This window comes from Myotis davidii, unplaced genomic scaffold (assembly GCF_000327345.1).
Source record: "Myotis davidii unplaced genomic scaffold, ASM32734v1 scaffold630, whole genome shotgun sequence".
NCBI classification, from domain to species: Eukaryota; Metazoa; Chordata; class Mammalia; order Chiroptera; family Vespertilionidae; genus Myotis; species Myotis davidii.
In genome coordinates this window covers 269628-281831 of record NW_006282083.1, presented here as the reverse complement: position 1 = coordinate 281831, position 12204 = coordinate 269628, and the positions used below count along the sequence as shown (strand labels likewise).

Here is a 12204-nt window from a genome sequence, read left to right as displayed (position 1 = left end):
AGGAATCCAAAGAGGACCACACCAAGACACATCATCATTAAAATGCCAAGAGCAAAAGACAAAGAGAGAATCTTAAAAGCAGCAAGGGAAAGAAACTCAGTTACCTACAAGGGAGTACCCATACGACTGTCAGCTGATTTCTCAACAGAAACTTTGCAGGCCAGAAGGGAGTGGCAAGAAACATTCAAAGTGATGAATACCAAGAACCTACAACCAAGATTACTTTATCCAGCAAAGCTATCATTCAGAATTAAAGGTCAGATAAAGAGCTTCACAGATACGGAAAAGCTAAAGGATTTCATCACCACCAAAACAGGATTATATGAAATGCTGAAAGGTATCCTTTAAGAAGAGGAAGAGGAAGAAAAAGGTAAAGATACAAATTATGAACAACAAATACGCATCTATCAACAAGTGAATCTAAGAATCAAGTGAATAAATAATCTGATGAACAGTATGAACTGGTGATTATAATAGAATCAGGGACATAGAAAGGGAATGTACTGACTATTCTTGTGGGGGAAAGGGGTTTGGGAGATGCGGGAAGATACTGGACAAAAATTAAACATATACGGACTGAAACATGTACTATGGATGAGGACATTGGGTGGGGAGTGAGGGCGGATGGTGGGGCGGGAACTGGGAGGAGGGGAGTTATGGGGGGATAAAAGAGGAACAAATGTAATAATCTGAACAATAAAGATTTAATTAAAAAAAAAACAACACAAAAAAACCCAGAAGGATCTTACCCTCTGAGTCAGCATGGATGGACCTGGAGAGTAATATGCTAAGCAAAATAAGCCGGTCAGAGGAAGACAAGCATCACATGATCACACTTGTTTTTGGAATCTAATGAACAAAATAAACTGATGAACAAAATAGGTCCAGAGGCATGGATGCATGAACACACTGAGATGCCAGAGTAGAAGGGTATGGGGGTGACAGGAAGGGAACGTGTATGCATATATGCATAGCTCATGGGAGCAGACAATAATGTGGTGAAGGCCTGGGTTGGGGTAGTAGCTGGGTGGAGGGAGTCAAAGTGGGGGACAACGGGGACATCTATAATACTGTCAACAATAAAACATTTTAATTTATATATTAGGCACAGTAAGAAATGAACAATAACTAGTAGTAAAATAGATCCATTTTAACAATGTACTCTAATAACTAAGATGGCTACTAAATGACTTAAGAATGGTGGCATTATGATGTCATCACATTACATAGGGAAGTGTGGAATTTAAAAGTTTAAATTATTTATTTCTGGAATTTTCCATTTAATATTTTTAGGTTGTCATTGATTGCCAGTCAGTGCAACCATGGAAAGTGAATCCGCAAATAAGGGGGGAATGCTGTATAGGAAAAAGCATAGTTTACACAGGGCTCAGCACTACCTGCAGTTTCTGGCATCCACTTAGGTCTTGTAAAGTACTCCCCATGGATATGGGAGTCTACTGTACCAGCAGGCAGTACTTCACATGATTTCAGGTGGTGAACCTCAAAGTAAGGTTATTTCGATGATGCCACTTACCTCAAAAGATAATTCACATATATCTTTAAGTCCTCCTCAACATTGCTAACCAGTCTCTTCAAGTTAGTGAGAGGGGGCCTCAAGCCTTGAGGAGTGAGTTCCAGGCAAAACCCTGTGTGTGATCTCTGACTCAACCGTAGCCGATTTCCAGGCTTCTTGGGAGGCCTCTGGGGAAACGCTGTCCTCCCCACACCAGACATGGGCATAAGCAGTGCACTCTAGATCTCTTGAGGGAGCTGTAGTCACACTCAGTGCCTATGCCCAAGGCTCATATTCATGTATGCACTCCTATCTCAGGCACCTCCATGTGGAGGCCTTCTTGTGGGAGAGGAGAGGAGTGACCTTTCTCTTCCTCTCTCCCTTCCTTCTCATCCAGCCTCCCCGGGCTTAGGGCCCACAAGGCTGAAGGAGTTGAGTTGATTCCTGCGTGTGTGCTGATTCTTTTGCTCTCGTCAGTGCTCGGTGAGGGTGTTGTGGAGCTCTGAGCAGGAGGCACTGGGCCCCCTTGCCCTGTGCGTGCACTGACGCAGCACATACTAATACATAATGACTGGACTGTTGTTTTCAGTTGGCTCCTTGTCCTAACTGACCACCTCCACACCTGATTGCTCAACAGGGTGGAACTGGCAATCAGGCAACACACTAGTAGTTTGAAATGAATATCATTTTTTGTGTTATCTTCACCCTGACCCACTACCCTCTATTATGGCAATTGGCATAGGGTGGCTCTTTCTGATATAAAATTTCCTCTATTAGTGAATTTATGAGAACAAAAGTGTGTGACTTACTTGGAAATACTAAGTAAAGAGTGAATAAAATATAGTATAGCATAGCATAGCATAGCATAGCGCAGTATATTAGTTTCTTAGCTTGGGGAAAATTGGTATAGTTCAATGCTTGTGGGGAAGTATTTGGCCTTCAAAGAAGAGAATGACTAAAGCATCCACGCTGCTTCATGCTGTAAGCACATGCCTGCTGAATGGTAGCAAGAACATACTTACATCCCGTATGGCTTCGTATAGGGCTTTGAAAGTCGGCTGCTTATCATCATGGTAGACGCCTCGGTTCCCATGCAGAACAGACACCCCTTCGAGCTCCGCCCTTTTGCAGTTGCTGCCATACATGCAGTGGTCAGGACGGTAGTTCCAATGGCAGGGGAACACATAGAGACGCTCTGGTGGTGACAAGTGAAAGACGTGTCCACAGTCAGTGCTGGCTCTTCTGCAAACTTGGCGATTAAAACCAACGTTTCCATAAATTGCACATAGCAGATGATTTAAATTCACATTTGTGACTATGACTCATGGACCAAACTTCAACACATTTGTTAATATCCCGAGGTCAGAAGTTAAGAGGGTACCCGTTAGTGATGGTATAGGTCACTCCCCACGAAGGGAGAGCAGGGGATAAGAAGGCACACAAGCCCTTTCTCAGGCAATTGGTCTGAATACCAACTCTCATTCAAACACAGTGAAACCTAGGTCCAGTGACTTAATATTCCTGTGCTTCCATTTTTTTTCACATGTAAAGTGAGACTAACAGGACCTCTTTCTTATTTTGATAATTAAATGTAAAAATTTCATATAAAATGCTTAGCAGAGTGCTAAGCACACAGTGGTAGTTAATAGAGTTACCAGATATAATTAACTATTCAGAAATATTTTTTGAAATGAACAGACCCCCAAAATGGGAGTTAAGATAAAAGTGAAGATTTCTCTTAGGTTTAAAAACCAACCAACAGCCCTGGCTGCATGGCTCAGTGGTTGAGCATTGACCTATGAACCCAGAGGTCATGGTTCCATTCCCAGTCAGGGCACATGCCAAGTTTTTGGGCTTGATCAATGGTTCTCTCTCATCATTGATGTTTCTATCTCTCTTTCCATCTCCCTTCCTCTCTGAAATCAATAAAAATATATTTAAAAAATAAAACCCAACAAACAACAGCAAAGGAGAAAAAATCCATCCAAAGAAGCAAAGCCAAAAGAAAGTTCCTACGCCATGGTGACAATACACACTGTGGGTGAGCATGCACACATATGTACACTGTGTTTATCCCTCTAACCCAGTGGTTCTTAGGCAAGGGCGAAATTACCCCGCCCCTGGAGCCAGTTGGCAATGTTTAGAGGGGGACATTAGTTGTCATATACGAGAGAAGCTGCAACTTCCATCTGGTGACTTAGAGAACAAGAGTACCCCAGACATCATCCAGTGAATGGCAGGCACCGCAGCCGCAGTAGCACCAAATCAAGAAACTCTGCTGTAATCTGTTGAACTCAGAAAATTTCCTCTTGGTGAATAGGATAATACAATTAGCAATGAATTCATAACTCCCCAGTTTCCTGGCCCTCAGCTTGATGACTTTAAAGACAGGGGCTAAAGCAGGGGTGGGCAAACTTTTTGACTTGAGGGCCACAATGGGTTCTTAAACTGGACTGGAGGGCCGGAACAAAAGCATGGATGGAGTGTTTGTGTGAACTAATATAAACTCAAAGTAAACATCATTACATAAAAGGGTACGGTCTTTTTTTTTTTTTTAGTTTTATTCATTTCAAACGGGCCGGATCCGGCCCACGGGCTGTAGTTTGCCCACGGCTGGGCTAAAGGAATATGGACCAGAGTTCTCTGTGAGTGTGGGTTATTGACCAGGAGAAAGGCCTGTGTGAGAGCACAGAAGAATTAGAGTGGACACACTGTCAGAAAAGCAACTTAAAGATGTGCTAGAGCGTCGGATTGATAGCACTCACTTCTCATGGGAAGAACCACTGCTTAGAGAATCCTTACAGAAAGCTTTGCCATGAAAGTGAAGAATGAAGAGGCTCTCATACATCCCTCTGGCAGACTGTACTAGCATTGATGTCAGTGTAAAACTGGGTGAGGGCATTTAGCTATTTAGGTAAATTTAGGATGTTCTGGGAGTCCCTCCTGGGTGAGGCGCCTGCTCATTTGTTGCAGATTTGATGAGACTCAGGATGACTGGCCCCTTGGTGCCTATGGCAGATGAAGGAGTTAGCCCGGCATAGGATGTAATTTTTTCAAGACAGTTTTATATCTTTTTAAAATATATATATTTATTGATTTTTTATAGAGAGGAAGGGAGAGATATAGAGAGTTAGAAACATCGATGAGAGAGAAACATCAACCAGCTGCCTCCTGCACATCTTCCACTGGAGATATGCCCTCAACCCAGGTACCTGCCCTTGACCAGAATCGAACCCGGGACCTTTCAGTCCGCAGGCCGATGCTCTATCCACTGAGCCAAACCGGTTTCGGCAAGACCGTTTTATATCTTAAGAGAACCTTATTAAAGTGTAGGTTTATTTCTTAAAATGTGGGTGACAGGAATTTTAAAGTTTTATATAATCCTTCAAAGTCTTTAGAATACTATACAGAAAGGTGTTTGTTTTTTAAATTGGTTTATCTGTATATCTGAAATCCTAAAGCTTTCTTAAAGCTAAAACACTAGGATTTTTTACCTGCAGGGTCACAGAGAGATCACCTGTTTTAAATAGACTGAAAAATAATAATAATAATAATAATAATAATAATAATAATAATAAGCCAGCGATGTCACACTTGATATTCCAATCTCCTTTCCCCACTTCTTTCTTTCCTCTTGCTACCCACACTGCTTTTATTTTCCAAACTCTGGTTTTCTGGATTTATTAAAAATTTAATTCTGAACATTGAATTTTTAGGAAGTTTTTATTAGATAAAAAGCTATATACTTTTTTAAAAGAAAATTTGTTTATCCAGGAAAATATATTAAATCATGCTACTGAGCCTCCATTTTCGCTGATGTTTTGGTTCAGTCTTCTTTCATCATGACATAAACCTTAATAAAATAAACTAACATTTAAAAATGTTAGTGGCTGGTGAGGATTAATAAATGAATGGAGCAAATGGAGTCAGACATTAAGCCTAATCTACTGGTGAGCGGAATCAGATATTAAGCCTGAGCCACTAGGAAGTTGCAGCATTCACAGGCTCCCGGGGGAACAACCACACCCTCACTGGGCAGGAACAATGTCTGGGGAAACCAGCCATTGGTCAGGATCACAGAGGGGAGGGATAAGCAGCAGAGAAATTCCTTTGCTCAGCACCTGTGCAGTGGAAGCCAAGATGGTGCAGCAGGAGTGAGTGCGCGCTCAGCAGGACTCGAGAAAATACTTTGTAACTTTTCTTTTTCTTTTCTTTTTTAATATATTTTATTGATATTTTACAGAGAGGAAGGGAGAGAGGGATAGAGAGTTAGAAACATCAATGAGAGAGAAACAGAATGAGATTAGATGGGGTGCAGAACCCCAGGAGATCCAGGCCATGGATTGGTTAGGAGAGGACCAAGCACAAGCCTGGAAAAACCCAGACTAAGTTAGACAGTTTTTGTGGACGAAAGGGGGCCACGTGCTCACCTGACTAGCTCAGGGGAGGCCTGTGTGGCAGCCTTGCAAACTCAGAGACCTAAAGTAAACACAAAGGATGGTCTTAAATGAAAACATTTTAATTTAAAAAAGCATTTTATAGTGGGTAGCTGTGTCCTAGGCTAGTATCTTCCCTGACAAAGAGTCACTTTGATCTTTACTGAACCTATTGTCATTTTGCAGCTAAGATAACATACTCCTGGAATGTCAGGGTAACTAATAACTTCCCTTTTTCTGGAACCTCGGGGCACAACCAGGGTGCCTGGTCTCAAACCCCAGATTCCCCCATTGTTATTGTTATCTGTGAATTGTTGACTGTCAACTATCCTGAACCACCTAAGTGAAAGAAGTATGTGTCTATCATTTTACTTTTGATCCAATCCCAGAGGTTTCCCTGCTTTGCTTTCTCCTGCCTCCTTAATCCATTTCCAATGGGTTTCATGTGATCCACTTACATCTCCTCTTTTGATTGTAATTTATAAAAATAGATGAGAAACCACCATTCTCCAGAGCCTTATCTCAATTTGTTGAGATTCTGCTTCCCAGGGATTGTTGTCAGTTTGGTTCAAATAAACTCATAAAAATTCTTTCCAGCTTTGAATGTTTCATATGTATGTGTTTTTTTTTTATGATTTCAGAGAGGAAGGGAAAGGGAGAGAGAGACAGAAACATCAATGATAAGAGAGAATCATTAATCAGCTGGGGATTGATCCAGCAACCTGGGCATGTTCCCTGACTGGGAATTGAACCATGACCTCCTTCCTGGTTCACAGGTCCGATGCTCAACAACTGAGCCATGCCAGCTGGGCTGAATGTTTCCTACATTAACAGTCTGAATGACAAGCCTGCTTGTTCCTGAAAATATACGAAGGATTATCAGGGATTTGGGAGCAGGTCCTATTAGGGCCTGCCTGCCCTCTACACCCCCATTGGCATATTGTGGAAAATAGACCTCTGTGATCCATCTCCAGCAAAGTCAGCTTTTAATGGAAATGATTACTGAGTTTCCCCAGGGCAAACAGAATGCAGGGAGGAGGGAAGAGGATAGAAGAACAAAGAACTGTGGACGTGGGCTAGCATCATGGTGGAAACCCCAGAGGCGCCCAGGATGAAACACCACGTGCCACCTCAATTAGACAGGGGATGGTGGAGACAACTAGAAAAGGCCTCAGCCCATATTTTGAAATGGTCTAATGGGAGACTGTAAGACCCAGGTGACATATGAGGAAACTACCAGCCAATGAGGAACCGAAGAAGGGACTCTCGCACCCTAGATAAATAGCCTGTGACTGCTGCTCTGTGTGTGCCTGTACAGCCGGAAGGACACCTGCTTTTGCAAGACCATATTAAAGGTCTCGTTTTTGCCATACTTCTGTCTCCAAGTCCATTGTTTGAATTCGGACTGGTGAGCATTTCTCACAATTTGGGGGTGTGTCTGGGATTTCTGTGCCCCAGTTGAGGGGGAGACATGTTCCACCCGATTTTGGGTGGCCACTCTTGGCCTGGGAGCCCGTCTCTTCTTGGAGGCCACAGATAGGCCTGAGACTGTTTTGTTTTTTGTTTTCTTTCCGGAAGATGGTGAAACTGACATCGGCACAAAAGACAGCCACCCATAGAAACCAGACAACTTTGTGCATGGGCCAAGGTAGGAAAAATTGGACTATAAGTACTACTTTGGTGGTTGGGTGTCCTCAGAAATCAAGTGTGTGTGACTGAGTCTTGTCCTGGACACGAAGTGAGCATGGAGTCCTAATCTGCGGTTCTGTTCTCCCTCGAGGGAAATGGCAGATCTCAGGGTGTACACGAAATCTCCAGTGAGGGGGGTTGAGTGCACAGCATAGTCACAAGGACTTTGCTGAGGATGGGAAACAAAAATTCTAGGCCTAGGGAAGACATTCCCCCAGATAGTTCATTGGCGACAATGCTGAGGTTCTGGGGGAACAGTCTCTGAACCAGAGACAAGAGATATTGCTCTGCTTTGGTGGTTCTTTTAAGCAGGGCATTCTGTGGTGTCTGGCTGGACAAGGAACAGGGTATGTAGCTCTTGTCTGTGGGTTGTGCACACCTGTAAATATTGTAGATGAGTGTCTCAGTTGATGTTTTGTCTCTTTGTTGTTTGGTTTAATTTGTTTAAAGATGGGGCACATCCCATTTTAGGGCCCAGCTGCTTGTGGCAGGCTGAACCTGTAGCAGGAATTGCAGGAACTTCCCAGCAGCTGCCAAGAATTCTTAATCTTGGGGACCCTTCCTGCTCTTCCTTTCAAGGTATCAACCACCAGAAACTCTTAGCTAGTGAAAGTTCCTGTCTGTCTGTCTGTAATGTAACTTGGTTACTGATGTTCTTTGCTTGCTTTCGTTTAGTTTGCTGTTAAATGACAAGGGGCAGTAAGCCAGAAATAGAGAAACTAAGATGGTTAAACAGCAATTTGGAGCCATCTAGTAAATTCTATCTTCCTAAACCAAAGACCCTTAAGAATGGATGATTTGGCCCTGACTGGTTTGGCTCAATGGATAGAGCATCAGCCTACAGACTGAAAGGTCCCAGGTTTGATTCCAGTCAAGGGCATGTACCTTGGTTGAGGGTACATCCCCAGTAGGAGGTGTGCAGGAGGCAGCTGATCAATGTTTCTCTCTCATCGATGTTTCTGACTCTCTATCCCTCTCCCTTCCTCTCTGTAAAAAATCAATAAAATATATTTTAAAAAAAGAATGGATGATTTGCATTTTGCCAGAGGGTAAATGGCTTATGCCAGCCTACTCAGGGATGGCAGAAATCCAATTAGTGTCATTTGCTGACCACATCCAAGGACGAATGAAGTTAAAAAATAAACCTTATTTCGGTTAGTCCTTTTCTAGTTTGTTAAAAAGGAAAAGGTCTTTCCTGTTTTTGTCCAGGAAGCAAAAGTTCTATAAGTATTCTGGAGTATTGTGTTTTGTAGGAAGGACAAAGTTGCATGTCATTTGCATTCTAATCAAATCCATACCCCTGTCATTTTACTAGTAGTGACAGTCCTTTTGTTATAATGCATTTGAAAAAGAAATGTTACATGTTCTGAGGGATCCATGGAAAGGACTCTGACATTTTCAAATCATCCCCTTCTAACTGGATGAAAATTCTTAGAATTCTTAGAGTATTTGGATTTATAGAAGTACTGGCAGGGAAAATCAAGAGAAACAAGAATTGATTATGGGACTGAATGGACTAAAAATAATTATATCGTTTTATAATTTTTGTAGGAAGTATTGCTGATTCTTGGTCTTTTTGTTTTTTAGACATAAGGAGACTTTGTTTTCTTTTTTTTTTTAATATATTTTATTGATTTTTTACAGAGAGGAAGGTAGAGAGATAGAGAGCTAGAAACATCGATGAGAGAGAAACATCGATCAGCTGCCTCCTGCACATCTCCCACTGGGGATGTGCCCGCAACCCAGGTACATGCCCTTGACCGGAATCGAACCTGGGACCCTTCAGTCCGCAGGCCAACGCTCTATCCACTGAGCCAAACCGGTTTTGGCAGAGACTTTGTTTTCTTAAAGCAATTTGGTAAATTGTGTATTTTTCTCCCTACTTTATCGAAAATTTGGTGATTCTTAATGAGTGAATCATGGCAAAACCTTTCTTTGCATGAGTTCAATAAGACCAGTTTCCAATGGTGATTTTATTAACCAAGTCTTTGACTGGAGTGTTGTGTAAGAGAGTCATTTCTGGACTCTGGATGTCACCAGAAGACTTGAAGCCAATAAGAATGCCTTGGAGAAAGCATGGTACCTTGCTTAGCCACATGGTAGCCCTGAAAATGGATGGCGCTGGAGCATTGGGCCCATTCCCATAGTTGCTGGTGGTCTGTCAGAAAGGGATGGGAGTAGTGAGGGTGCTTCTGCATCCCTGCCCACTCCCTCATGCATGCTACATCAAGACAAGTAGGAGGGCCACTGCAATGAGCCTTGAAGCCTAGCACATGGCCCCAGGCGAGCCACAGCAGGTGCAGAGCTTGGTGAGGAATTCGTCCACGTCTGCAGGTCTGCAGGTATTTTAATAGGCAGGTCTGATGGTAGCTGGATGGCTTGGCTTCTCTGCCCTGAGGGGCTCATTGAGACTCAATCATGAAATTCCAGCAAAGCAGATTTTATAAGAGCCTGTGCAGTCAATTGCTATTCTTATCGTTTTCATGCAAACCATCAGGCCAAATTGGAACTAGACTTAATGCAATAAACAATTGGGTCTTAACTTGGCTCTTTAATAAAAATAAGGGAGATTTTAGGGAAAAAATTTGTTTCAATAGGGAATTATTAAAACTGAAATGATTTTTCCCTTTCATCAGGCCATTTATTATAATTCTTGCTATTCTAACTTTTGAAATTTTGTAAGACAGTTTGTCTCCACCAGATTACAAGAACTACTTGTACTCAGGGAATACTACTTCTAGACACCTCCTTCTGTGCACAGGCCTCATCATCCTTCTGACAGAAAGCAAGGATCTCTTGGCCCTGGAAGAAAACCTTCTAAAAGGTGACACTGCACCTTTTCCACGAAGGAATTCAGAGCCGAGATCTTTGAGGGGATGTGGCAGGCAGTCAGACAGACATAAGCAGAGCAAGGATTATGGGCCAACAGGAGGAGAAATGGACGGGGCCCTGAGATGTGCTTCTCACCACTCCAACTGCTGTGAAGATGGCAATGGAGGAAACTGTGTAGACTCTCTCTTCCTCTCCCTTTCACTAAGAAAGCCAATAGTTTTTAGGACAGCTAATGAAGATAGGATCGATTAATGTAAAAAGGGGGGAATTTGCAGTCCATGCTTAAGCACTTGCTAATGTTCCTTGCTGAATTAGTTGCCCTAGAACCCATCTCTGTTTCTGTATACACACTGATTAAATCAATAGATTTTTATTGAGTGCCTGTATATGTACAGTTCCTGTCTTCATGGAGTTTAAGATAGCTGCTGAGAAATTGTGCCCTTTCCCAAGTAATGTAGGACCCCATTATAAAATGAAACCTTTTCTCTCTTTACAGTCTCCTTAGAGGACTGAACCCAGTGAAAACACTCTAAGACAGAGATGCAATAGAAAGGATTTAGAATTAGACAGATGCATGTTCAAAGTGGGCTTCTACCACCTCCTAGCTCTGTAACCTTGGTAAGTTACTGAAGCCCTTGACTTCAATTTGGAAGCAAAACAGAGAAGCTAAATTATCCCAGTTTGAATCCCAGATTTACCTTGTGTTAGCTGTGACCTAATAGCAGAGTAGCTAATGAGCAAGTTCTGGAATTAATCTGTTGGGTTTGAATACAGAACTCTACCACTAGTTGCATGAACTCAAGCAAATTACATAATTTATTTGGACTTCAGATTCATCATCAGTAATATTACTTGCCCAATAGAATTTGAGGGAGTATTAAATGAGCTCATATATAAAAGTACCTGGAACACTATATATATGGTACTGTGGATGAAAAGGGGCCACATACTAACCTGACAAGTTCAGGGAAGGCTTGAATGGCAGCCTTGCAAACTCAGAGACCTAAAGTAACCACAAATGATGGTATCATATTAAAACATTTTTAAACTAAAAGCAGTTTATGGCGGGTAGTCATGTCTTAGGTTGGTATCTTCCTTGACAAAGGTCAATCTTTACCTGAACTGAGCCTGTCTGTTGTCTTTTGCATCTATGATAATATTCCTTTGGAATGTCAGGGTAACCCCACTCTTGCCAGACCCCACAGACCACAACCAGGGCAGAGAACATAAACCTTTTTATTGTTTTATCATGTTAATTGTTGACTATTAACTATTCCATACCCATCTGTGTAAAAGAAGTATGTGTCTATCATTTTATTTTTGGTCCAATCCCAGAGGTCCCTCCACCCCGCTTGGTTTTCTCCCACCTCTCTAATCTATCACCAATGGATTTCATGTCACCCACTTATGTCTCCTCTTTTGATTGTAATGTATAAAATACGATGCAAAACTGCCATTGTCCTCAATCTATTGAGATTCTGCTTCCTGGCATTTGTACACAGTTTGGCTCAAATAAACTGAAAAATTGTTCATAGGTTTGAATATGTCTTACATTAATAGTATAATATTATGGGAGGCTCGGAAAATGGCGGCGGTATAAAGGGACGTGTCCTGTGCCTTCTCCTGGAGCAGATAAGGGTGAGCAGCTGAAACGGGTAACATACAGCCCCAATAGGCAGAGGATTTTCAGCTGTGAGACTGTCTGCAGCTAGGAAAGACCGAGGACCCCCAGGC

At 42.2% G+C, this 12204-nt stretch overlaps 1 protein-coding gene across 1 annotated transcript in view; it reads right to left on the bottom strand.

Annotated features, from left to right (window-relative positions):
* GXYLT2 (glucoside xylosyltransferase 2) overlaps positions 1-12204 on the bottom strand; it is a 109466-nt gene that overhangs the window by 38286 nt on the left and 58976 nt on the right. Inside the window, exon 5 of the mRNA XM_006752671.2 lies at positions 2536-2708. Coding sequence (XP_006752734.1) covers positions 2536-2708 — 173 coding nt within the window. The remainder of the gene's footprint in view (positions 1-2535; positions 2709-12204) is intronic.